The sequence below is a fragment of the Chlorocebus sabaeus genome, chromosome 11 (assembly GCF_047675955.1).
Source record: "Chlorocebus sabaeus isolate Y175 chromosome 11, mChlSab1.0.hap1, whole genome shotgun sequence".
Classification (NCBI taxonomy): domain Eukaryota; kingdom Metazoa; phylum Chordata; class Mammalia; order Primates; family Cercopithecidae; genus Chlorocebus; species Chlorocebus sabaeus.
In genome coordinates this window covers 13707478-13732834 of record NC_132914.1, presented here as the reverse complement: position 1 = coordinate 13732834, position 25357 = coordinate 13707478, and the positions used below count along the sequence as shown (strand labels likewise).

Here is a 25357-nt window from a genome sequence, read left to right as displayed (position 1 = left end):
CTTTAACATTCCCTCCAGCTCTGTTTATGTGAGAAGGAAACAACATAAATAGGTGTTTGACATAAGGTATTTCGTGTCCTGACTGTTTTATTTCCATTTTTATTGGACTCGTTGTAATCAGTGTATTTTGATTAATCAAAGCCATATCCGAGCTGTTTGTTCTGATGTTGTTGTAGCATAGAAGCCAAAAGAAATGAGCTGTGAGTAATTTGGATGTGTATAGGCAAAAAGGCCCCTCATATCCTTCAGGCCTAGCTGCAGATGGGTTAATTCTATAACGCTAGATTTTAAAATAACAATAATTAATACCTGGGACACATCCTTTTATCTAAGATGCTTAAAGGGCTTTGTGGTCATTAACCCATAAATCCACTGGCCTCAAGCCATCAGAAACTCAAGAGGAATCTCCTTAGAAGACAAGCAGACCAAAAACTAAAACATCACCAGGAGGAGGAATGACAACCATGACTAACAGCAGGAAGGGGGTGGGAGGTGCAGGATCAACAAAATAGTGCTCCTGGAAGAAGTAAATGGAAAATCCTCCTGCAGTTCTGCTGACAGCAGTTTCACCACTCACTATGCTCTTCGAGTGGATGCTCACGGATGTCACATTTCATCATCGGAAAAATCCCTTTACCCTTAATGTAAGCATTAGCCTTCACAGCTTTGGAAAGACTGCTGTTACACCAAAAGCAGGTAAAGGGGAGCTTAAGGTGTAATTGGATGTAAGAAAATTCTATCATCCCTAGAATTTTCTTCTCTCATAGGAGAAAATGGCTTTTTGAAGTTAAGGAATCTCTAAAGATAGAACACCAGCCAGGCGCAGTGGCTCACATCCATAATCCCAGCACTTTGGGAGGCCAAGTTGGGCAGATTATGAGGTCAGGAGATCGAGACCATTCTGGCTAATATGGTGAAACCCCATCTCTACTAAAAATACAAAAAATTAGCCAGGCGTGGTGGCGGGAGCCTGTAGTCCCAGCTACTCGGGAGGCTGAGGGAGAAGAATGGCGTGAACCCGGGAGGCGGAGCTTGCAGTGAGCCCAGGTTGGGCTACTGTACTCCAGCCTGGGGGACAGAGCAAGACTCCGTCTCAAAAAACAAAACAAAACAAAACAAAACAACAAAACAAAAACGATAGAGCACCACTTCAGAATGATTTTGTCAAGGATTTGTTAAGTCTCTGACTTATTTTCAGGTGTTTTCCATTAATACACATCTGTTGAAAAACCACACAGCTAAAAGGACCTTCTGAAAGATCTGGAATTTTATCTTTAGAATTATTCCATTAATCGAATTATCCATCACCCAGGAGGTTCTCCACATGGGAGCAGGTACTATGGGGACATAAAATGTGGAACCTGACCCCCAGACAGCTGTAAATCCAATCAGGAGATGAGATTAATTCAAATAACATGAATCAAGACACTTCTTATTTATTATTCATTTATTTCAATTCATTATTATCTAATATGTATTCATCAGTTAACTAATAGGCAGAAAATAGGGTTTCTGTAATTTTGAACAGAACAGACCCCAAGTCTTGTAGAGCTCCTGGTGGAAGGTGATCAGCGAGGGCTAGAATGATGAGGGAAGGCAGGAAGAGTCATAGAGGAGATAAGATGAACAAAATTCTACAGGGAGGGAAAGAATTTGGTTCAAAAATAGGATAAATGTGAATCAAGCAAAAGGCAGTTTCAGACAGTGACAGCACCTAAGAGGTGAGCAGATGAGAACTTATTTTTTTTGTGAGCCAGTGGGAAAACCAAGCAGGCTAAGCCATAGAGCCTGGAGACGCGAAGGAAGTACACGTGGGTAAGAAAGGTAGAGCCAGATCACAAGCGCCTTGAAACCAGACACTGGTTTGGGGTGTTCGGCAGTCCTCTATCGAAATACATATACTCAGGGGCCGGGTGCGGTGGCTCACACCTGTAATCCCAGCCCTTTGGGAGGCAGAGGCAGGCGGATCACTTGAGGTCAGGAGTTTGAGACCAGCCTGGCCAACGGGGTAGAAAGCCCTGTTTCTATCAAAAATACGAAAAACTAGCTGGGAGTGGTGGCATGCACCTGTAATCTCAGCTACTCAGGAGGCCGAGGCAGGAGAATCGCTTGAACCCAGGAGACGGAGTGAACCGAGTTCGCGCCACTGCACTCCAGCCTGGGCGACAGAGGGAGACTCCATCTCAAAAAAAAAAAAAAAAAAAAAAAAAATATATATCTATTCAGGAAGAGAATCAAGGAGTAAACTGGAGGTGGCAGGGGCGCGGTTGGTGGGTGTAGGCTAGACACTATGCTGTGCTGTATTTTGTGTCACCATAAGAGAAAAGGAATATGGTACTCCAGTATCAGCCAGTGACCTTTAATTGTCAGTTCTTCATTTTGGGATAAATTCACAGACTGATTCACAGTTTTGCCTGCCACTGGCCATTTTAATGCCAGTAGTAGGCAAAACCACCCTTCCTTATGGCCCAGTGAAAGCCTCATTACCTGTACTTCGTTGAATGGATGCTCTTTTGAATTAAAATCAAGATGTGGGGGCCGGGCGAGGTGGCTCACACCTGTAATCCCAACACTTTGGGCGGCCAAGGTGGGCGGATCACAAGGTCAGGAGTCTGAGACCAGTCTGGCCAACATAGTGAAACCCCGTCTCTACTAAAAATACAAAATGTCGTGGCATGCGCCTGTAATCCCAGCTACTCGGGAGGCTGAGGCAGAATTACTTCAATCCGAGAGGCCAGAGGTTGCAGTGAACTGAGATCGCGCCATTGCACTCCAGCTTGGGTGACAGAGCAAGACTCCATCTCAAAACAAACAAACAAACAAACAAAATCAAGATGTGGGAAAGTCTCCAGATGGCTTTTTAGGAAATACGTCAGAAGAAGGACGAGGTATCCTGGTGTAAGTCACCTGAGGGCCTTGTGTAGCTTCCCTGAATATGTTGCAATACACTGGGAGGGAGCCGTATTTCCTAGATTTACACCCACTTTCAGATTTACACCCGCTCCCTAAGGCCAAGGTGCCTCTGGTCAGAAGTAGAATGAAAAAGAATTGTTCTCACCAAGGAAATCTCTGTAGAAAAGTTGCTGTGAAACTGGAATAGGTGTGTCTTTCTGTCCTTCCGGTTCTTTTTATAGATACTGCAGCAACCTCAGTGAGAGCCTACGGTCCTTCCGCCCATTTGGGGAGAGATTAAAGAAGCTCAGGTTGGCTCTTTCTTACTCATTGGCAGTTACAACCTCCCAACACTACAGCCTAAGCTTCCAGAGTGGATACGGAGAAGGTAAGTTGGAATCGGAGGGCCATGCCCTCAGCTGTAAACCTGGGTCACTCCAGCCATCTGGTCTGGGGATAACTGAAGGGACATAGAGCTAAGGGGTATTCAATTGCAATAGATTTTTTTTTTTTCAAATGAATATGTGGGATCTTTTTCCTGGGTCACCTCAGTCCTCAGTCAAGACATGGACTTTCCTACTAAACTGTTCAAAAAGGTATTTAAAGAAGGGGACCATTTTGTACAATTCTTTGATGAACAAATAATAGGTGTTTAAATACAACCTGTTGCATTGGATTGACTTGAATTGAACTGAAAGAAGGAACAGTCATTAAAATTACTTGGAAATTTTATTCCCAGTAATTCATCTGCCTGTCTCCTTCAAGCAGTGCATCAGTGTCTAGAATGATCCAGTGATCCGCTGATGTTGGCAGTCCTTGTTCAGGAGCCTGATATAACTGAATTTCATCAATCATGCAAACATTCTCATACACCTCCTTTTATGAAAAAGATTTTGTGTTAGCTTTCAAAAAGCCTTGGAAATTAGCATACACAAATGGACATATTATCAAGTGAAGTCTGTTCAGCTTTTCCCAGCGGGATGAAGCCAAGATAGTTTTGAGGGGTTTAGGTTGCCTTTCTCATTTCCTTTACTGACATCCTATATAAAACTGTTATAAATTTGGGGTAATATGTGTGATGGCATTTCCCATCGCCTTAGACTATGTTTGCATGTATCTCTGAATTTTCTCCCCCTGGAGAAGCTTAGCATTTAGATAAGTATCAAGAATCAAACAAAATGTAACTCAGGCTCTCGACAGTGTCCTAGGAACAATTTTGGTAAAGATATTTATTTCATATGCCCAGGTGTCTTCATTTCAGAATGACAGATATTAGAGTGCCCTCATGGACCACCCTATAGGCATTCTTGTAGGTATTAGGTTGGTGCAAAAGTAGTTGCGGTTCTTGCCATTACTTTTTTTGTTTGTGTGCTTTTTGGTTTTTGTTTTCAGACAGGGTCTCACTCTGTCGCCCAGGCTGGAGTGCAGTGGTGTGATCTTGGCCCACTGCAACCTCTGCCTCCCGGGTTCAAGCGATTCTCCTGCCTCAGCCTCCCAAGTAGCTGGGACTACAAGCCCATGCCATCATGCCCAGCTAAATTTTTTTGTATTTTTAGTAGAGGTGGGGTTTCACCATGTTGGCCAGGCTGGTCTTAAACTCCTGACTTCAGGTGATCCACCCACCTCGACCTCCTAAAGTGCTAAGATTACAAGCATGAGCCACTATACCCTGCCTTGTTTTTCATTTTTTGAGACAGAGTCTCACTCTGTCACCCAGGCTAGAGTGCAGTGGGGTGATCTCGGCTCACTGCAACCTCTGTCTCCCAGGTTCAAGCAATTCTCCTGCCTCAGCTTCCTGAGTAGCTGAGATTACAAGTGTGTACCCCCACACCTGGCTAATTTTTATATTTTTAGTAGAGACGGGGTTTCACCATGTTGGCTAGGCTGGTCTCGAACTGCTGACCTCAAGTGATCCACCCACCTCAGCCTTCCAAAGTGCTGGGTTAACAGGAGTGAGCCACTGCGCCCAGGCTTCTTGCCATTACTTTTAATAGCAAAAACCGCAATTACTTTTGCACCGACCTAAGAGATGCAGAGTTGTCAATTTGTCTCATCCTTTTTCTGCAGGGCATCAGAAAACCATTCTGGTGAGGTCTACACCCATAAGTCACCATGTACAAGGACTGCATCGAGTCCACTGGAGACTATTTTCTTCCCTGTGACTCTGAGGGGCCATGGGGCATCGTTCTGGAGTCCCTGGCAATACTTGGCATCGTGGTCACAATTCTGCTACTCTTAGCATTTCTCTTCCTCATGCGAAAGATCCAAGACTGCAGCCAGTGGAATGTCCTCCCCACCCAGCTCCTCTTCCTCCTGAGTGTGCTGGGGCTCTTTGGACTCGCTTTTGCCTTCATCATCCAGCTCAATCAGCAAACTGCCCCCGTACGCTACTTTCTCTTCGGGGTTCTCTTTGCTCTCTGTTTCTCGTGCCTCTTAGCCCATGCCTCCAACCTAGTGAAGCTGGTTCGGGGTCGCGTCTCCTTCTCCTGGACGACAATTCTGTGCATTGCTATTGGTTGCAGTCTGTTGCAGGTGATTATTGCCATTGAGTATGTGACTCTCATCATGACCAGAGGTATGATGTTTGTGCATATGACACCCTGCCAGCTCAATGTGGACTTTGTTGTACTCCTGGTCTATGTCCTCTTCCTGATGGCCCTCACATTCTTCGTCTCCAAAGCCACCTTCTGTGGCCCATGTGAGAACTGGAAGCAGCACGGAAGACTCATCTTTATCACTGTGCTCTTCTCCATCATCATCTGGGTGGTGTGGATCTCCATGCTCCTGAGAGGCAACCCGCAGTTCCAGCGACAGCCCCAGTGGGACGACCCGGTCATCTGCATTGCCCTGGTCACCAACGCATGGGTTTTCCTGCTGCTGTACATCGTCCCCGAGCTCTGCATTCTCTACAGATCGTGTAGGCAGGAGTGCCCTTCACAAGGCCATGCCTGCCCCGTCACAGCCTACCAACGCAGCTTCCAAGTGGAGAACCAGGAGCTCTCCAGAGGTACTTTCCTGGGGGATTCAGGGAGCAGGGAGGTGCTCCTACAGGAGAGGCAGGAGAGAAATCATGCAGTAGGATGAGCCAAGAGGAAACTGAAAGACAATGGTCAGATATGGGGTGGGTGGCTTCATAGTTCAAGCATGGAAATGCAAACTCCCAGAATCAAGGTTAAATTTTTATGAAAAATGAGTTCTTCCAAAGCATAGAGCTTTATGGGGAGAGACCAAGACATACATGAATCAAAGGCCCTAAAGAAAGAGGGCATGACTCTGAATGTTCACACTGGCTAAAGAAAGGCATCCACTATAAAATGAGTTAACCAGGCCGGGCGCGGTGGCTCACGCCTGTAATCCCAGCACTTTGGGAGGCCAAGACGGGCGGATCACGAGGTCAGGAGATCAAGACCATCCTGGCTAATATGGTGAAACCCCGTCTCTATTAAAAAATACAAAAAAAACTAGCCAGGCGAGGTGGCGGGTGCCTGTAGTCCCAGTTACTCAGGAGGCTGAGGCAGGAGAATGGCGTAAACCCGGGAGGCGGAGCTTGCAGTGAGCTGAGATCCGGCCACTGCACTCCAGCCTGGGCGACAGAGCGAGACTCCGTGTAAAAAAAAAAAAAAAATCAGTTCACCAGCCCTAATTTAGGCCTGAACCATGCGATTTTGCATGACATCTAATGTTAAGTCCAGATGTGTTGGCCTTCAAGTGCAAAAGCCAATCCTGGCAGCAGTGATGAACATTTTAAAAATTTGTCTCAAAGCTAATTTGCCCAAACATAATCTTAAACTGATTCATAGGACTCACCACCTCATTAAAGTCATAAAACCAAACACTTCTGGATTTCAACTTTTCAAACTATTTATTGTTTAAAATCCTTCAAAGCTTACAAAAAATGAGAGGAAGAGTCATTATATCCTAATTCTGAGTAAAGACTCAGATGTGTGATCATTAGGAGAAAGAAAGTAACTTGCTTATGTGACATTTTCATAATAATTTCTGGGTCATATTTTTATTCAAGCCACCTGACTACATTTTGTTAAGGAATAAAATATATTATCCATGGCAACAAGAATGCTTGGACCCCAACAACCTGGGGGAAATAGTGGCTAATTTCAATTATCTGGAAATATGTCAAAATTCATTAATTCCTTTTCTGAAACATCTGGGCTATTATCCAAAACCCAACATCATAGTTTTACATCAATTTTTGTGTCTTAATAGGCATCTGGTTTCTCACATTTTATTTCTAATGTGTAACGATGATGTTATTTTATATATTGTACAGCACACATAATGTTCACTAGGCTCAAAAAAAAATTCACATAAGCTTCCTTTTAAGTACACACACTTTTTTTGAGCTGTAATCTATGGTTAATTGCGCATTCAAATTAAATCCTGTTCAGATAAATACATCCATTAATTCTTTTCAGCTCAGCTGACCAAAAGTTGAAAATTAACACTACGCATTTTTTTCCCATAAAAGTTTTTCATTGCTCGTTGGTGATGCATAATCACATCACTGAGTTTTGTGGCAGAATTGCAGAGTCAATCTTTCCTGAAAATACTTCTCATAGTTCTTACTAGAAGATAAAACTTTCTGTGTTTGTTTTTGTTGCTGCTGTGTGTTTCCAGGAAACAAAAGTCAGAGCAAAAAAAATTCTTCGAGTTTCACAATAAACCCAAATACATTGAGCTTTGTAATGATCAATATTCCATCCCCCACAAAATACCAGGCAAGAGTTGAAAGGGTTCAAAGGAATATCTCAGTTGAAGAGCAAGGGCTTGCTAAAATACGATGGTTCCTGGTTTGGCCAAGAGTATCCTATTACTCAAGCAAGGTTAGAAAATCTATTTCTGAGCAGGAAATAGTCTGCCAATGATAGTCATCATCAATGTAATTTGAAATTTTGTGGAAAAAAAAAATCAATAGTGTGTAAAGAACATATTGATTGGCTGGGCTCTGTGGCTCGCACCTGTAATCCCAGCACTTTGGGAGGCGGGTGGATCGGTTCAGCTCAGGAGTTTAAGACCAGCCTGGGCAACATGGCAAAACCCCGTCTCTACAAAAAATTAGCTGGGCATGGTGGCACAGGCCTGTGGTCCCAGCTACTCAAGAGGCTGAGGTGGGAAGATCACTTGAGCCTGGGAGGTTGAGGCTGCAGGGAGCCATGATTGCACCACTGCACTACAGCCTGGGTGACAGAGTGAGACCCTGTCTCAATTTTAAAAAAAAAAAAAAAGAAAGAAGGAAGGAAGGGAGGGAGGGGGAGAGGGAGGGAGAAGGGAAGAGGGAGGGAGGGAGAGGGGGAGAGGGAGGGAAGGAGGGAAGAAAGGAAAGAAAAAGAAGGAAGGAAGAAAGGAAAGACAAGGAAGGAAGGAAGGAAGGAAGGAAGGAAGGAAGGAAGGAAGGAAGGAAGGAAGGAAGGGAGGGAGGGAGGGAGGGAGGAAGGAAGGAAGGAATTGCTCTCCAAGATTGGGCAAAATAACCAGAAGCTTAAACTCAGAAAGTAAAATCAGAATTTAGGTCACCCAGAAGAAGTACAAATATCAAAATTTCAAGGAACGATTAAAAGTCAATTAAAAGTGCAGGATTCCACCTAGCTAGGAAAAACACACAAATAGATATAAAATAGGTAAGAGCTAGAGAAGTATAATAACAATAACTTGAAACGTCTGAAGTGTTACGGTGGGTCATAAGCTGATAGTAGGGAAACAACTTACCACTGTCTTTGCTTTTGTTTGCTCAAGAAACAATCACGGTACTGTATAAACAGATGTGTGGTCAGCAAGAATAACCGTGCCATTGTACCCGGCATCAGTCAGTCTCTAGCAAGGATACCCACTGATCCACTAATGAGAAGTGTGGGAAGCTTGGGGAGGCTCAGCAGAACCCCACAAAGATGATTAAAGGGTTATAACATCAGACCTGTGTGGACAGGTGAAGACAGTGAAAATGAGATGGTCATTCTTAAGCTTTATGTGCTTTACCAGACTATCCAAGTTCTCTCTCAAAATGCTGTCCCAAAACACATTTTGTTCCAGTCCATGAGGCATGCATTTGTGATGTGACGCTTCTGACTAATGCTGTTTGTAGCTGTGATTCCAGTCACATAATTATTTAATTTACCACTGGGTTATGAGACCAGAATTATTCAGCTAAAAGGAGAGTAGGACTAGAGGTCCCTAGCTGGAAATTTCACAAGTATGGCCAGGCTCAGTGGCTCACACCTGCAATCCCAGCACTTTGGGAGGCCAATGCAGGCGGATCACCTGAGGTCAGGAGTTAGAGACTAGCCTGTCCAACATGGTAAAACCCCATCTCTTTTAAAAATACCAAAATTAATTGGGCGTGGTGGCACATGCCTGTAATCCCAGCTACTCAAGAGTCTGAGGCACGAGAATTGCTTGAACCTGGGAGGCAGAGGTTGCAGTGAGCCGAGATCGCACCACTGCTCTCCAGCCTGGGCAACAGAGCAAGGCTCCGTCTCAAAAAAAAAAAAGAAAGAAAGAAAGAAAATTTCACAAGTGTGAAGACCTCTCCCCAAGAGGCAGTTGTCTTGTTGTTTTCCATCTCCAGCTAAAGATAGTGGGTGGAAATGGACGCGGAGGCATGAGAGATTTAGATTAAATACGAAAATAAGAGTCGGTAGACAGAAACAGATTAGCAAAGGGGATTAAGAATTTCATTTCCCTGGAAGTCTTTCTAAAGAAGATTAGGCTTTATTCCTCTGAAGTGGATTATGGACTTAATTTTAAGATACAAAAACATCTGGATGGAGAATGAAAATGCAATCAGGCGTATTACTGTAGGACACCAGAAAAATGGGTATAAATATTATTTGCTCTGTGTTATAAGTGTGTCCCTGAGAAGCTGAATACTGATTGGACTTTTAAAAATCAGTTGGCCTCAACCAAAATCTTAAGCCAAAAATATAGATACATCCTCTCACAGCATTTGATTGAAATTTAACACGCTCAGCATCTTGTTAGGTACAGGAAACGTCAACAAAAAGATTAGGGTAAAGAATTTGTGTATAAGAAATGAAGCAATTAAAATGCAAAATAAAATAGAGACATAATTCTGAAACTATTTTGATGTTTAACTACTTTCCATTTACATGCTCCTGGGATTATGTTATTTTTTAACATATTCTTCATTAATTAGTTGATGAATATAATACTTGTTTTATATTTAATTTGGAGTTGGTAAATTTTGGAATATTTCTTTTCCTGAACAAATGATAACTAACCTCCAAAATAAATAATTAGAATAAAATCACTAAGTCTTTTAACTGAGGAATCTTAAATGTGATATAAAGAGCAGAAATCTTAAATAGAGTAGAATATCAACTATGAATTGTTTTATAAGTGGAAAACTTCTAATTATTGCCTGCCATATCTGTTTTAGACTAACTAGAATATCATTATATCGTATTTGCTAACACTAAGACCCATCTGTATTTGAAAGTGTTGGCCGGGCGCGGTGGCTCACGCCTGTGATCCCAACATTTTGGGAGGCCGAGGAGGGTGGATCACCTGAGGTCAGGAGTTCAAGATCGGCCTGGCCAACATGGTGAAACCCTGTCTCTACTAAAAATACAAAAAATTAGCTGGGCGTGGTCTTGGGCACCTGTAATCCCAGCTACTTGGGAGGCTGAGGCAGGAGAATCACTTGAACCCAGGAGGTGGTGGTTGCAGTGAGTTGAGATCATGCATTGCACTCCAGCCTGGGCAATGAGAACAAAACTCCATCTAAAAAAAACAAAGAAAAGAAAAGAGAAGAGAAGAGAAGAGAAGAGAAAAGACAAGAAAACAAAAGAAAAGAAACGAAGGAAGGAAGGAAGGAAGGAAGGAAGGAAAGAAGGAAGGAAGGAAGGAAGGAAGGAAGGAAGGAAGGAAGGAAGGGAGGGAGGGAGGGAGGGAGGGAGGGAGGAAGGAAGGAAGGAAGGAGGGAGGGAGGGAGGGAGGGAGGGAAGGAGGGAAGGAGGGAAGGAAGGAAGGAAGGAAGGAGTCACATTACTGTGGGCATTTTTCCATCCAGTGTTTGGATGCTTACAAACAAACCTCATATGATTCTTTTTGAAGGCATTAAAACAAGATGAACCAAGAGAACACTGTTCCTGCAAACATAAGCCCTTCTGGTTGTTTCCCTAGCAAACTCCAACTTCTGCTGAACATAGCCCTTTTTGACAATTCTCAACATTTTTTCTTCAAGGTACACTCACCTTACCAGGGGAAATCCAACTTAAATGGTCCCAGGTGGTGTCATTTTTGTTTGTTCTTTCATGGGAAGTTCTTTTTTGTCACCCTCAAGTTACAGGTCACAGAGAGAGAACTAGCTTAAAGCAGGGAAGAATGCAGCGGGGTCATAGGCAGGATTTGTTTGGTCTGAGGACAGATAAGTCAAGGATGATGACATTCATAAAGATTCAGCGAGCTTAGCTGGACATAGTGGCACACACCTGTGGTCCTAGGTACTCAGGAGGCTGTGAGATGGGAGGATCACTTGAGTCCAGGAGTTCAAGGTTGCAGTGAGCTATGATTGCGCCATTACACACTCTTAAAAAAAAATTAAATTTAAATTTAAAAAAACAAATTCAGGGAGCGGGAGCATCATTGGGCAGCAAAGGTCAGTGGAAAGAGTGCAGAACTGGGCCTCATGTGCCCAGGCTCCGAGACTCTGCTTCTTACCAACCTTGAGACCAAACCAAGGTCCTCAAGCCCTAGGAGCCTCAGTTTCCTCATCTTTAAATGCGCTGATCACGTCCCTCCCTGCCTCCTCCACAGATAAATGGAAGGTCTTACTCACTTCGGACTTCCTATCACACAGTGGTGCAGGTTTGGTATAAAAAAAACACTTGGCCTTTTGGTAAATTCATGAACTATAGCTAGAGCTGGAAAAATTAGGCTTTTCCTTTTTTTTCTTTTTTCTTTTTCTTTTTTTTTTTTTTTTTTTTTTTTTTTGAGATGGAGTCTTACTCTGTCACCCAGGCTGGAGGGCAGTGGCGGGATCTCGACTCACTGTAAACTCCGCCTCCCGGGTTCACGCCATTCTCCTGCCTCAGCCTCCGGAGTAGCTGGGACTACAGGCGCCCGCCACCTCGCCCGGCTAGTTTTTTTGTATTTTTAGTAGGGACGGGGTTTCACCGTGTTAGCCAGGATGGTCTCGATCTCCTGACCTCGTGATCCGCCCGCCTCGGCCTCCCAAAGTGCTGGGATTACAGGCTTGAGCCACCGCGCCCGGCCGAATTAGGCTTTTCTAACTGATGATCCGGTTTGATGAGAATGTTGGATGAAAGTTGGTTCCCAAGAGACTGAGTGTGAAGGAGCCTTGTTATGACACGAGGAATGAAGTCGAGCCAAGGATTCAGTTAATTCTGCCATGAAGGAAAGATAAGCATTTCATGTATCACAGCATCAGCTCCTTGAAAAAATAAATAAAAAGCCACTAGGAAGAGGATGTCAGAGCATCTGTTATAACTGCAGCACCAGCACCACCACCAATAATCATATACAAAGGATAGCCCATGAGTGTTTTCTATGTAGCATACCCTGTTCCAAGGACTTTATAAACATTTTTATATAATCTTCAAAACAATCCTGTGAGATAGACTTACTGTTATGACTGTCATTATTCTTCTTTATTTCCATCAGGAAACAAAGGCAACAAAAGGCAACAAAAGGTTAAGGAACACAAGTGAGAGAGCCAAGCAGTCCTTCTCCAGGGTCCATCCACTCAAAATGAAACCCCTAAGTGTGAACCCTCCTAACACAGTTATGTCTGTGGTCATCAAAAAACAACTAGGTATCCAGCAAGTGCCTGCTCTTAGAGACAGGCACAGCTCCTGTCTTCACAGAGCTTACAGGCTGGTTGAGGAGACAGCCATTAAACAAATACCTATGTCTGTGATGATCCTACAACAATATAAAGTTGTCTCAAGTGATCTCTTTTATTACATCCAATTTTAAAAATTGAATTCAGGCCAGATGTGGTGGCTCAGACCTGTAATCCCAGCACTTTGGGAGGCCCAGGTGGGAGATTTGAGGCCAGGAGTTTAAGACCAGCCTGGGCAAAATAAAAATTTTTTTGAAATATTGAATTCAAGCTTGTAGAGAATCAAGCCTAAAGGGACTGTTGAAAAGAGTGAGCTGCCCAAGGTCACACAGGTAATACTGAAAGAGCAGAAACTGACTTGGAGCTAGTGAGATTCTGACGCCAGTGTGCTTCTCCTAAACACCCACACGCTACCCATGCCTTCCACATCAACTTTAAATACACTCCTTTAAATCATAAACTTTTTCAATAACAGCCACCACTGTGAATTCCTCTTATTTATTTATTTATTTATTTAGTCTCGCTGTGTCGCCCAGGCTAGAGTGCAGCGGCGCCATCTCAGCTCACTGCAACCTCCACCTCCCGGGTTTAAGCAATTCTCTGGCCTCAGCCTCCCAAGTTGCTGGGATTACAGGTGCCCACCACCATGCTGGGCTAATTTTTGTATTTTTAGTAGAGATGAGGTTTCACCATGTTGGCCAGGTTAGTCTCGAACTCCTGACCTCAAGTGATCCGCCCGTCTTGGCCTCCCAAAGTGCTGGGATTACAGGTGTGAGCCGCCGTACCCGGCCTCAGAATTCCTTTTTAAAGAGTGAAAAGCCTGTTTGCAAGCCGTGGGGTTTTCCTGTCGTCCTCATGTGCTGTTTCCGATTGACTCTTGGACACTAACGCAGCCCTTCCCTCCTTTGGCTTTCAGCCCGAGACAGTGATGGAGCTGAGGAGGATGTAGCATTAACTTCATTTGGTACTCCCATTCAGCCGCAGGTAAATGGACTCACCTACATTCACCCAGGAGGGACCTAGCAAGCACTCCTTCCTTAGGACAGCCTCAGGCTTCATTTCTAATGGCTTTACTGACCTGAGAGAGGAGAGGCAGGGCAGGAGCATCCCTAAAGGTATGTGGAGCTTGAGCCACCCCGATTTAAGCCAGACCAGGTGGCGAAAGACAGTCTTCACCCAAACCTTCCCAGTCTTCATCGCCAGCAACAATATAGCATTCTGATGCAAGTGCGTGTCCCTGGAAAGAAAGGGCAGCTTGAAGCTTGTGTGTGAAGGTGAAGAGCAGCAGGCTCACCGAATTTTGCCTCGGGGACAATACAGGATTGTAAATATGCCTGAGTGTGGGGTCTGCTTTTAGTAGCGATTGTCTGAACCTATCACCTGATCCCCACTGACTGCCTCCCTGAGTCCCTGTCTAGCTGCAGCAGCCCAGGCTGCCCTAAGAACTGGGCAGGGTCTGTCACTATCGTCTGGATGCCCAGATGGATGAACAAATTTTAATCCTTTCAGGCAAAAACAGAGGGAGCACTGCTGAGTAGTTTGGGGGTAATTCACATTTGGGCTGTGAAGACTTGAAGACATACAAACCTAAACAGCCAGAAATATCACACTGGGACACAATTCTTACATTATGGGGATCAAAAGTAACTAAAATCATTTTTTCAATTAATTTACGAGGCCACTAACTAAGCTAATCCCTCTGGTACGTTATCTGAGAATTTTCCTTTTCCTAGAATGGCACATGGACCAGGCCATAGCTGTATCATGCGCTTTAATCAACCCTCAGGAGGGTATTTACATAATGAAAACATCTTTATTATCCCTCCAAGAGTTTCTTGATTCATTTCAATTTCCAGTGATCAGCTATTCAAGAACCTTGCTTGCAAAAAGATTCTTGTTCGTGGCTGAGGGATAGCCTGGTACAGGTAGGCTCAGTATGTTTCTTCTTTTGTTGTTGACAAACAATTAAATGAAGGTGAGATAATAATACTTTAAACATGACTTTAGGGCTGGGCACAGTGGTTCATGCCTGTAATCCCAGCACTTCGGGAGGCTGAAGTGGGCGGATCACTTGAGGTCAGGTGTTCAAGACCAGCCTGGCCAAAATGGTGAAACCCTATCCCTACTAAAAATACAAAATTATCTGAGCATGGTGGTGCATGCCTGTAATTCCAGTTACTCAGAAGGCTGAAGCAGGAGAACTGCTTGAACCTGTGAGGCAGAGATTGAAGTGAGCCCAGATCGCACTACTGCACTCCAGCCTGGGTGACAGAGCGAGACTCTGTCTCCAAAAACAAAAATATAACTTTGGAGAGTATCTTTTCTTTTGTTGGTCAGGAAGTTGATGATGGCATTTCTTCCTTTCCAGACTGTTGATCCCACACAAGAGTGTTTCATCCCACGGGCCAAACTAAGCCCCCAGCAAGATGCAGGAGTATAAATCTACAGGAAACACGAGTAGAGAAAACCCAGCCGACCATCCTGGGTAGTATAGCCCTGATAGGCCACCGGGGCCCACAGAGTCACGCTGCCAATGAAGAGTCAGAACATCCCCTCTTCTGTTTCCTAACCCCTCCATCCATATGGACCCTCCACCAGAAGACCACCCTTTCGAGCATAATTACAATCTTGCTGGCCACCCTACCTTGACTGTGTCTCTTTCTTCATTCGTGCAACTGCAAAATTCCCTTTCTTAGCAACGCTAGAAAGAATTGGTGCCTCTTATTCACAGAACTAAAAGACCCTGCCTGGAGAAATTAAGGGTATTCTAATGTGACAAGGAGGTTAGTAGCAGCTTACTACTGGGTTACGTGTCTGGTCAATTTTTAAATTGTGCTGAAAAACACAGAACATAAACTTGACCATCTCAACCATGTTTAAGTGTACAGTTCAGTAGTGTTAATCATATTCACACTGTTGTGAATTCTCTAGAACTTTTTCATCTTGCAAAACTGAGATTCTCAATCCGTTGAACAGCTCCCTCCAGCCCCTGACAGCCACCATTCTACTTCTGGTTTCTGTGAGTTTGACTACTTAGATACCTTATGTAATAGAATCATACAGTATTTGTCTTTTTGTGACTGGCTTATCTTTCCTAGCATAATGTCCTCAAGGTCCATGTCACATGTTGTAACATGTCACAGGATCTCCTTTTCTAGGGTTGAACAATATTCCACTGTATGTCTATACCACCTTTTCTTTATCTATTTATCTGTTAGTGGACATTTGGGATTGCTTTCACCTCTTGGCTATTGTGAATAGTGCTGCAATGAACATAGATGTGGAAAAATCTCTTCGAAATCCTGCTTTCAGTTATTTTGGTGTATATCCAGAAGAGGGATTGCTGGAGCATATGATAATTCTATTTTTAATTTTTTGAGGAACTTCCACACTGTTTCCACACTGGCTACAGCATTTTACACGCTCATCAACAATGCACAGAGTTCCACGTTCTCCACATCCTCACCAACATTTGTTATTTCCTGGAGTGTTTGTTTCTGGTTTACAGTGGTCATCTTAACGAGTGTGAGGTATCCAGTAATTTTTTTGTAAAGGAACTCAAAATACGACAGGCCCAGAATTGTCTACAAAAGTTAAAGCCGAATCCTCAGGATCGCCACTATTGGGTTGTTTAAAGAACACAGACCTTGCCATGGACTTGCAAGCTGGCAGGCTTTCTCTCCTGGTGCCACCTCCCTGTGACAGCTACTTGGGCAGCAGACATGGCTGAGGGCACGAACTGTTTGCTGAGCCAGTGACAGCAAAGGAAGAGCCACCCCAGCAGATGCTCATAAAGGATTTTATGTGGTGAACATAAAAAGCATAGTCTGCCTGTCTTGATGTCTCTAATGAGCTGGTGCCTCCGCACTAATTGTCTTGCCTTTGTTCCTCATCAGCCTCACATTCTTCTCAATCCTTTCAACTGCCTTTAATACTCGTTTGTTATCTATTACAAGAATAAGAGGACCAGAGTCAGAGGTGTGCCTCCAGAAGGGTCCTGGGGTCTGAGTCAGCCCTCCCACCTTGCAGATGAGAGAACAGAACTTCGGAGAACAGAATGACTTACCCAAAGCCACACAGTCATTAGTGGTGAGCCAGATTTTCTGACTCCTAGGCCTGTCTTCTTCCCCATCCACTAGGCTCCTCCATGCCCATATTTCTGTATGAGCAAGTAAGGTGTGTTCCCCTTGAGAACCAATGAAATATTTCAGACCCATAAGTGTTGAGTGCCTGCTAACTGAAAGCCTTTTGAAAAATAACTACAGCTTTATACATGCAAGAGAGTCTTTTTTATGGCCAATGGACAGCATGAGTTGTTCAATAGCAATAAATATTTCCTGAGATCTGCAAGGTACCAGGAACCATTCTAGGACTCAGTCCCAGACAAGGCGTACAACACTGCTTTAGCAGAGCTTGCATTTTTGTTGTGGAAGATCATACAATGCAGAGAATTTCAGGAACACAGTTCCTTTGTTTTTACAGATAGAGAGAAGGGACTTGCCCCATATAACGTGGCTTGTTAAGCGCTAGAATCAAGACCAGAATCCAGGTTTCCAAACCCCTACCTAGTGCTCATCTCTACACAATGTTCCAACGTTTTCTTTTTTTTTTTTCCTGAGAGGAGTCTTGCTCTGTCACCCAGGATGGAGTTCAATGGTGTGATCTCGGCTCACTGAAACCTCCACCTCCTGCCTCCTGGGTTCAAGTGATTCTCCTGCCTCAGCCTCCTGAGTAGCTGGGACTACAGGCGCCCACCACCACATCCAGCTAACTTTTTTTTTTTTCCAGTAGAGATGGGGTTTCACCACGTTAGCCAGGCTGGTCTTGAACCCCTGACCTCAAGTGATCCACCCACCTCAGCCTCCCAAAGGCCTAGGATTACAGGTATGAGCCACCGTGCCCAACCTGTTCCAACACTTTCATATATTTTTCTGCTGCACTAAAATTAGCTGCTCTTTTTCAAAATCTGTGCCATAAGCAATATCATCAGCACAACCCAGGACCTAGGTAAATGACCAAAACGTTTGACCTACCGCCCTTATTGATCATGAAAAACGGAGAAAAAATGTTTAAGCATTAAGGAATGCTTTGGTCTATAGATTAGGTGGCATCCACATGAAGACCCTAATTTGAGGGGTAGAAACAAGCCAACAAACTTCCACCTGTTCTGAAAGAAAACCATTATAACAGATCCTCCTGGTGTTTAATCCTAATAATCGTAAAAATGATATCTTCAACATAATTTTGTTTTGTTTTGCAAGCAGGAGATGTTTCTATAGAGTAGGTCAACAAATTTTTTAAAACCCATCAAAGCCACATACAAGGGCCTAATGTCGTCTCCCAAAATGTTTTTTCTAAAATTGATGAAGGTTAACATTGAACCTCTTTTTAGCAAACTGCCTCTGAAATTTACACCACAATTTTATCTAACTTTAGACTACATATTAGTTAGATTTGGGGGGTTGTAGGTTGCAAGTGTCTCATTCAAGCTGTTTCAGGAATGAAGTTTGTTTTGTTTTGTTTTGTTTTTTTGAGATGGAGTCTCACTCTGTCAGCCAGGCTGGAGTGCAGTGGCGTGATCTCATCTCACTGCAACCTCCATCTCCCGGGTTCAAGCGATTCTCCTGCCTCAGCCTCCTGAGTAGCTGGGACTACAGGTGCATGCCACCACACCCAGCTAATTTTTGTATTTTTAGTAGAGACAGAGTTTCACCATGTTGGCCAGGATGGTCTTGATCTCTTGACCTCATGATCCGCCCGCCTCAGCATCCCAAAGTGCTGGGATTACAGGCGTGAACCGCCACACCCAGCCTGGAGTTTTACTTTAAAGTTACATATGACAGGGAAACAAAACTTCCTCAGGATACACAGTACAGCCTCTCGGCTGGCCTGATGGAGAGTATAAACACTGTCAGGAACTGGGAGAGGCTTGCTGTCTCCCGCGGTCACTTCTACACTTTCTCTGCTTCTTTTTGTGGATATTTTCACTTATCCACCCACCGCCAGCTGACTGATTCTCTCCCATGCCATAATTCAGCCCTTCTCTTAGGTTGAATCAGCCTGTGGATTGGTTACCCTTGGGTCCGGCACACACCACTGGTCCTCTCAGCTGTGCCTGGCTTGGTTATGTGGGACAGACTTGGTCACATCTGCCTGCTTCCTCTGTGGGAAGCTGTGGACAAAGGGATGTTCTCTGGGGAGCAGGGGAAGCCATAACATGCACCATAAGAAACCAATACAGGAAAAATTAATCCTGAAAAATATAAAAATATAATTTTATAAAATTAGAGAATATGTTTTTTTGAGACAAGGTCTCACTCCATCACCCAGGCTAGAGTGCAGTGGCTTAAGCTATCCTCCCACCTCTGCCTCCCAAGTAGCTGGGACCACAGGTGCACCCACTATGCCCAGCTAATTTTGTATTTTTGTAGAGACAGGATTTTGCTATGTTGCCCAGGCTGGTCTTAAACTTCTGGGCTCAAGCAATCCACCTGCTTTGGCCTCCCAAAGTGCTGGGATGATAGGAATGAGCCACCGCACCCAGGCTATGGAATACTTTTGTGAAAATACAATTGAATTTATTTCACATTTATGCAGCAATTCACATAAAGCTAAAAACTGTGAACTTTCTAAGTAGAGATCCATGAGGAACCTGCTTTTAAAAATAGATTTTCCTAGGTACTCGGGAGGCAGGAGGATCCCCTGAGCCCAGGAGTTCAAGGCTGCAGTGAGCTAGGATCATGCCACTGCACTCTAGTCTGGGTGACAGTGAGACCCTATCTAAATAAATAAATAAATAATAAAATAAAACATAAAACTATGTATGGTTAACATATTGTACTCAATTACTCAATTTGACAAGTATTATTTGAAGATCTAAACTTATTAATTTTTTTGTTGTTGCTGTTAATGGAGATGAGATGGCCGGGCATGGTGGCTCACACCTGAAATCCCGCACTTTGGGAGACCAAGGCAGATGGATCACCTGAAGTCAGGAGTTCAGGACCAGCCTAGCCAAGATGGTGAAATTGCGTCTCTACTAAAAATACAAAAAAAATAGCCGGGTGTGTCGGTGGGTGCCATAATCCCAGCTACTCAGGAGGCTGAGACAGGAGAATCGCCTGAACCCAGAAGGTGGATGTTGCAGTGAGCCACGATAACACCACTGCACTCCAGCCTTAACAACAGAGCAAGACTCTGTCTCCAAAAAAAAAAAAATAGAGATGAGATTTCACCGTGTTGCCCAGGCTGGTCTTGAACTCCTGGGCTCAAGCAATCCTCCTGCCTCAGCTTCCCAAAGTGCTGGGATTATAGACGTGAGCCACCATGCCCAACCATCTAAGCTCATTTACTTATATGTAATAGGTTACATAATTTGATAGGTACATATTCTCTAAAATATTTTGTTTTTAATTTTTCTTCTGGGTGGCTCATTTCATCTTGCATCTTAAATATTTTAGATAGTATCTCTCTGATTTTATTTACTTTATCCAAAAGAAAAGTTATCAATTAAAATTTTTATTTTAAAATGCCTGCCTTGTATAATAGAGCCAGTTAGCTCAGCTGGTTAGAGCATACTGCTAACAAAATACTTGCCTGGGTAGAGTTAATATATCCTTCATCTTGAAAATATCATTATTTTCCTGATCCAAAGAACATCAAAGATTTATTTCCCTCCATATTAAATTTCACGACCATCCCATAAACTTAAAGGGCTTAGAGTAATATCTATTTTATATCTGCCAACTTCGTGCCTTCTTCTTTGTTTTCTTCCTCCACAATCAATTCAAGATCTACCTTTTCCTGGAAACTTTCTCTGATGATCTAGGAGACAGGGCTGTCATAGACTAAGCCCAACCTAAGTTATGGCAGAATGATATAAACCAGATACTTCTGTGGCTGTGGCATCCTCCTCAGATTAAGCATAATCACCTATTTTAAAAGAACACAATTCGTGAGAATTAAACTAGAAAAGAGCTTTCCACTTTCCTTGGCCCAAAGCCTAATATTTTGCACTTGGGGGAGGTGCTTCTCAATGAACGCTAAACAGTGGCCATATGGAGACCTGGACCTCTGAGAAGATGCACCCCACGTCTGAATAAAGGCAGACTTTTTTTGGAGCTGTTAAAAATGTCTTAATGGCTCAGGGCTTTAAGAGATCATATCTGCCACTCTTCATCAAAGATAGCTTTTTTAGAATTAAGTGTGGAGTCCTGATAAGTAAACAACGACAAGAAAGGGGCCCCGGGTTGGGGTGGGGGGCAGGTGGAGAATATCAATGAATGAATGATTGTTGTGAGAGATAGCTAATCACAAACAACCCGCGGGCACAAGGACCTGCTGGGGGACCTCCTTCTACACATAGTCCCCTCCAGCAAGACCCTATAAAACTTCCCTCCAGCCCCTCCCTCTCTGCAGACAGATCCTTTTCTGCTGTGCTGCCTGTTGCAGCCTTGCAAAGTATTTTCATTCCTTCTCAATAAATCCGCCTTCCTTTATTTACAACTGTCTTGATAAATTCGTTTACTACCCACGCCACTGGCCCCAGATAGTCACTACCTGTGACATTAAGTTTGTTGAGTAACATACATCAGAACTTATTTATTTAAAGGATTTCAAAGTGTTTACATCAGGAGGCACAAAATTGCAACCATTGTTAAAGTATGATTAAAATGCCTTTCTTGGGCTGCCTTTAGGAATGTCTCAAGAAAATCTGTACGACTGGATTACTGTGATGATGTGACCTGAGAGACCAAAACAGACACCCCTTTATCAACTAAGACAGACCCTAAGGGTAAAGAAACCAAAGTGTTACCTAGAGGTCAAGGATTTGGGGCCCAGGTGGCATGGCAAATTTCTAAATTTCTACAAGCAAAACCGCACTTTCACTAAACATTCTTTTTTTTTTTTTTTTTTTTTTTTTTTTTTTTTTTGAGACAGAGTCTCGCTCTGTCGCCCAGGCTGGAGTGCAGTGGCCGGATCTCAGCTCGCTGCAAGCTCTGCCTCCCGGGTTCACGCCATTCTCCGGCCTCAGCCTCCTGAGTAGCTGGGACTACAGGTGCCCACCACCACACCTAGCTAATTTTTTTGTATTTTTAGTAGAGATGGGGTTTCACCTTGTTAGCCAGGATGGTCTCAATCTCCTGACTTCAAGTGATCCACCCGCCTTGGCCTCCCAAAGTGCTGGGATTACAGGCGCAAGTGCTATGAGAACTTGAATCGCATTTAGTATCTAGTTAAATCAAGTCTAGGTTTGGCAAATGATACAGTTCTTGAGGTAACTGCGTCATCATAGGATTCAATATCAACTAAACTGCAAGAATTTCAGTTGCATCTATTATTGCCCACTAATTGTGAGATGATGGCAAATATGCTACAACATACATACAGAGGAAGCTATCCATAAATTGTACAGATATTCCAACTTGTAGAACTGACATAATTTTTCACTCACTCACATGTTCTTTATATGATATAAATGCACTGAGGGAGCACATTATGCTTTTTTAACTACTTTCTATTTTATTTATGCATTTCTTAGAGACAGGGTCTCACTATGTCACACAGGATAGAGTACAGTGATGCAGTCATAGCTCACTGCAGCCTCAGACTCCTGGGCTCAAGCATCCTCCCACCTCAGCCTCTTAAATAGCTGGGACTACATACAGGTGCGCACCACCACACCTGGCAATTTTTTTTTAAGAGACAGGGTCTTGCTATGTTGCCCGGGCTGGTCTTGAATTCTTGGCCTCAAGCAATCCTCCCACCTCGGCCTCCCAAAGTGCTGGGATTAGAGGCATGAGGTGCCACGCCTAGCCTAAAATAACTTTTTAATGTGCAAGTCACCCCTTAACTATTCTGTTTTAAGAGTTTGAAAATGTGCACATCTTCCTAAAACAAGACCCACCTACATGTATTGAGGGGGCTGAACTTTTTAAAGTATATGCTACAAATGGAACATTTTTTTTGTAGTTTCCACCTAGGCTTTATTTGTATGTAGAAGAAACTTGTGTAGACTTTATCTGCAACTAATTTTTAAATTTCTCAATGTTTGACCAGACGTGGTGGCTCACACCTGTAATCCCAGCACTTTGGGAGGCTGAGGTGGGTGGATCACAAGATCAGGAGTTCAAAACCAGCCTGGCCAAGATGGTGAAACCTCGTCTCTACTAAAAATACAAAGTTAGCCAGGCACGGTGGCAGGCGACTGTAATCCCAACTACTTGGGAGGCTGAGGCAGGAGAATCGCTTGAACTCAGTGTGGCAGAGGTTGCAGTGAGCCGAGATCACGCCACTGCACTCCAGCCTGGGCAGCAGAGTGAGACTCCATCTCAAAAAAAAAAAAAAATTATCAATGTTTAATTCAGTAGCATTAATCACAGGGCAATTTATCTCTAGAAAAACTGAGTTTTTCAATTTTGGTTTGAGTATATATAGCTGGTCAGATTAAAAGAATGTTTGCTGGCCAGGCGTGGTGGCTCAGCCTGTAATCCTAGCACTTTGGGAGGTCGAGGAGGGTGGATCGCCAGAGGTCAGGAGTTCGAAACCAGCCTGGCCAACATGGCAAAACCCCCATCTCTACTAAAAATACAAACATCAGTTAGGCATGGTGGCAGGAGCCTGTAATCCCAGCTACTTGGGAGGCTGAGGCAGAAGAATCGCTTGAACCCAGGGACAGAGGTTGCAGTGAGCCGAGATCATGCCACGATACTCCAGCCTGGGCAAAAAAGCAAGGTCGATTCAAAAAAAAAAAAAATCTTCACTGTGGCACTGCTATAATTAGAGTTTTGTTTTAAAAGCAAATGAAAAGAAATGAGTATACACCTAAAGCAGAATAAGATCTTAGATCATAAGGGTCCGATGACGACCCAGTGATGAGATGCCTGATCTTTTACGGTAACAACAATTTTTTTAAATAGTACTTTCTACTTTATAGCACTTTACAATTTACAAATAATTTTCACATCCACCATCCCATTCGATCCATTGGATGGATTACCCAATGCTTTTCACTTATGAAATACACACACACACACATAGAGACATACATATATATTATAATATATATTTTACTAAGATGCTAAGACTCTCACCTAATAAACTGCATTTGGGCCATGATCACTCTGCTGTTTTTTACAGCATCATCTGAGCCACCTCTATAACATAAAATAGACACATACCCCCATGAGAATCTTTATTTCCTGGCAGAGATGTCACTGCATGATTTTCAAAAAAGACTGGGCTTTTGGTTTTTAGCTGCCGTTGTTACTGCCGTGTCCTGCTGTTGACAACTCATTTTTCTAGACACCAAAACAACTAGTAGGGGTGGTTATTTAGAAAATTAGGAAAATCTGTCAACTTTATGGAACGTGTCACTGTGGTAGTCATAAGTGCTGTTTTCCAAATATTTCCAAACTCTCTTGTCTTCCGGGTACACTGCCAGTTTGCACTTTTGCCCCTTTTGAGGTTGTGGGGGATGATAACGCTAATTCTGCCCTAAAAGTTGTGAGTAGAAATGATGTCACTTCCAAGTCCCAAGCAGTTAATTGTTGATGCAAGACCCTTGTGGGCTTTTTCCTTCCTCCCATGGTGGTAAGCAATATTCCACACGGCAACTGCCGCATTCATCTGGGTTCCCTGATAGACGTGCAAGAAATAAAGCTTTGTTGTTCTATGCCACTGACACTTGGGACTGTTTGTTACATCAGCTAACCCAGCCCATCCTGACTGACATAGCCACTGAACCAGTCCTTTGGTATCCTGAGGTAAAGCAAGAAGTTACTTGTCTGAACACTTTACTTTACCATCTGTTATTGTAGTGCTCTTCAAAGACATTCTTAGATCAAAGAAGAACCGCCCTGCTCTTGACTGATGCATGCCAGACTGCTCTGCCGGCCATGTGGCTCCACGCTTATCCACATAATTACAATTCACAGAGATAGTTTGCTTCCATCATAAAAGCATGTAGAAGGTCACCCCGCAGGCAGCAGAGGGCTGGTCTAAGGTGGAGCCCTCGAAGTGTGGCCTCCAGACCTGGGCCTGGTTGGCTGATGGTTTGTCACTAGTCTGCCACAAAGTAAGTATAGAACTCAAGAGTAAGCACTTAGAATCTTCTGTCTCCCAAACAAAAAGCAATTCTGTCTAAGAGACCGAGAGCAAAACAGACTTCACAAAGGAGGTCAAAAGCTCAAACTCTGTCTTACACGGGGTTGGTGGGGGGTAGAAATTCACTGAGCAGATGACGTCCGGAATGGTACTCAGAACAGCCACACACAGGGAGTCTCTGTGTGAGTTAGAAACATGTGCCCCCTCTGAGTGGATGAATTTCAAAATGTGCCCCCACCCCAAAGGATGCGGCCTCAGGCCACGGTCCAGGGCTTGGCCAGCAGTGAGGCTGGATTCCAACCCCACCCCAACCGTCTCAGCTGGGTACCTTTGTGCAGTACAAAAAACCCAAACTAGTCAACTGACTGCATTGGCCCAGGTATGCAGGTCAGAAAAGTCTGTCTGGAGGTGAGGCTGCAAGGAAAACCAAGGCTCATTCAGTGAGCTGCAAGACCTCCTTATGCTGGAGCAGAGATAGACAAAGAGAGAAGCAATGGGAGAGGCTGGCTCTGACCCTCAGAG

At 43.8% G+C, this 25357-nt stretch overlaps 1 protein-coding gene across 2 annotated transcripts; it reads left to right on the top strand.

The window, feature by feature from the left end:
• Positions 1-2268: 2268 nt before the first annotated feature.
• On the top strand, positions 2269-15570 carry GPRC5D (G protein-coupled receptor class C group 5 member D). 2 transcript variants are annotated; one of them, XM_007967713.3, is made up of 4 exons: positions 2269-3280; positions 4960-5899; positions 13647-13714; positions 15099-15570. In XM_007967713.3, the coding sequence occupies exons 2-4, from the start codon at positions 5005-5007 to the stop codon at positions 15168-15170; spliced, it is 1035 nt and encodes a 344-aa protein (XP_007965904.1). In that variant the 5' UTR covers positions 2269-3280; positions 4960-5004; the 3' UTR covers positions 15171-15570. The 2 variants fall into 2 exon arrangements, with proteins under 2 accessions (XP_007965904.1, XP_007965908.1); XM_007967717.3 differs by lacking the exon at positions 13647-13714.
• The last annotated feature ends 9787 nt before the right edge of the window (positions 15571-25357 follow it).

Excerpts from the sequence above, each read along its gene's own strand:
- GPRC5D (XM_007967713.3), top strand. The coding sequence starts at position 5,005 with ATGTACAAGGACTGCATCGAGTCCACTGGAGACTATTTTCTTCCCTGT. Across the intron at positions 5,900-13,646 it reads GAACCAGGAGCTCTCCAGAG|CCCGAGACAGTGATGGAGCT; the intron begins GTACTTTCCTGG and ends TTTGGCTTTCAG. Across the intron at positions 13,715-15,098 it reads GTACTCCCATTCAGCCGCAG|ACTGTTGATCCCACACAAGA; the intron begins GTAAATGGACTC and ends CTTCCTTTCCAG.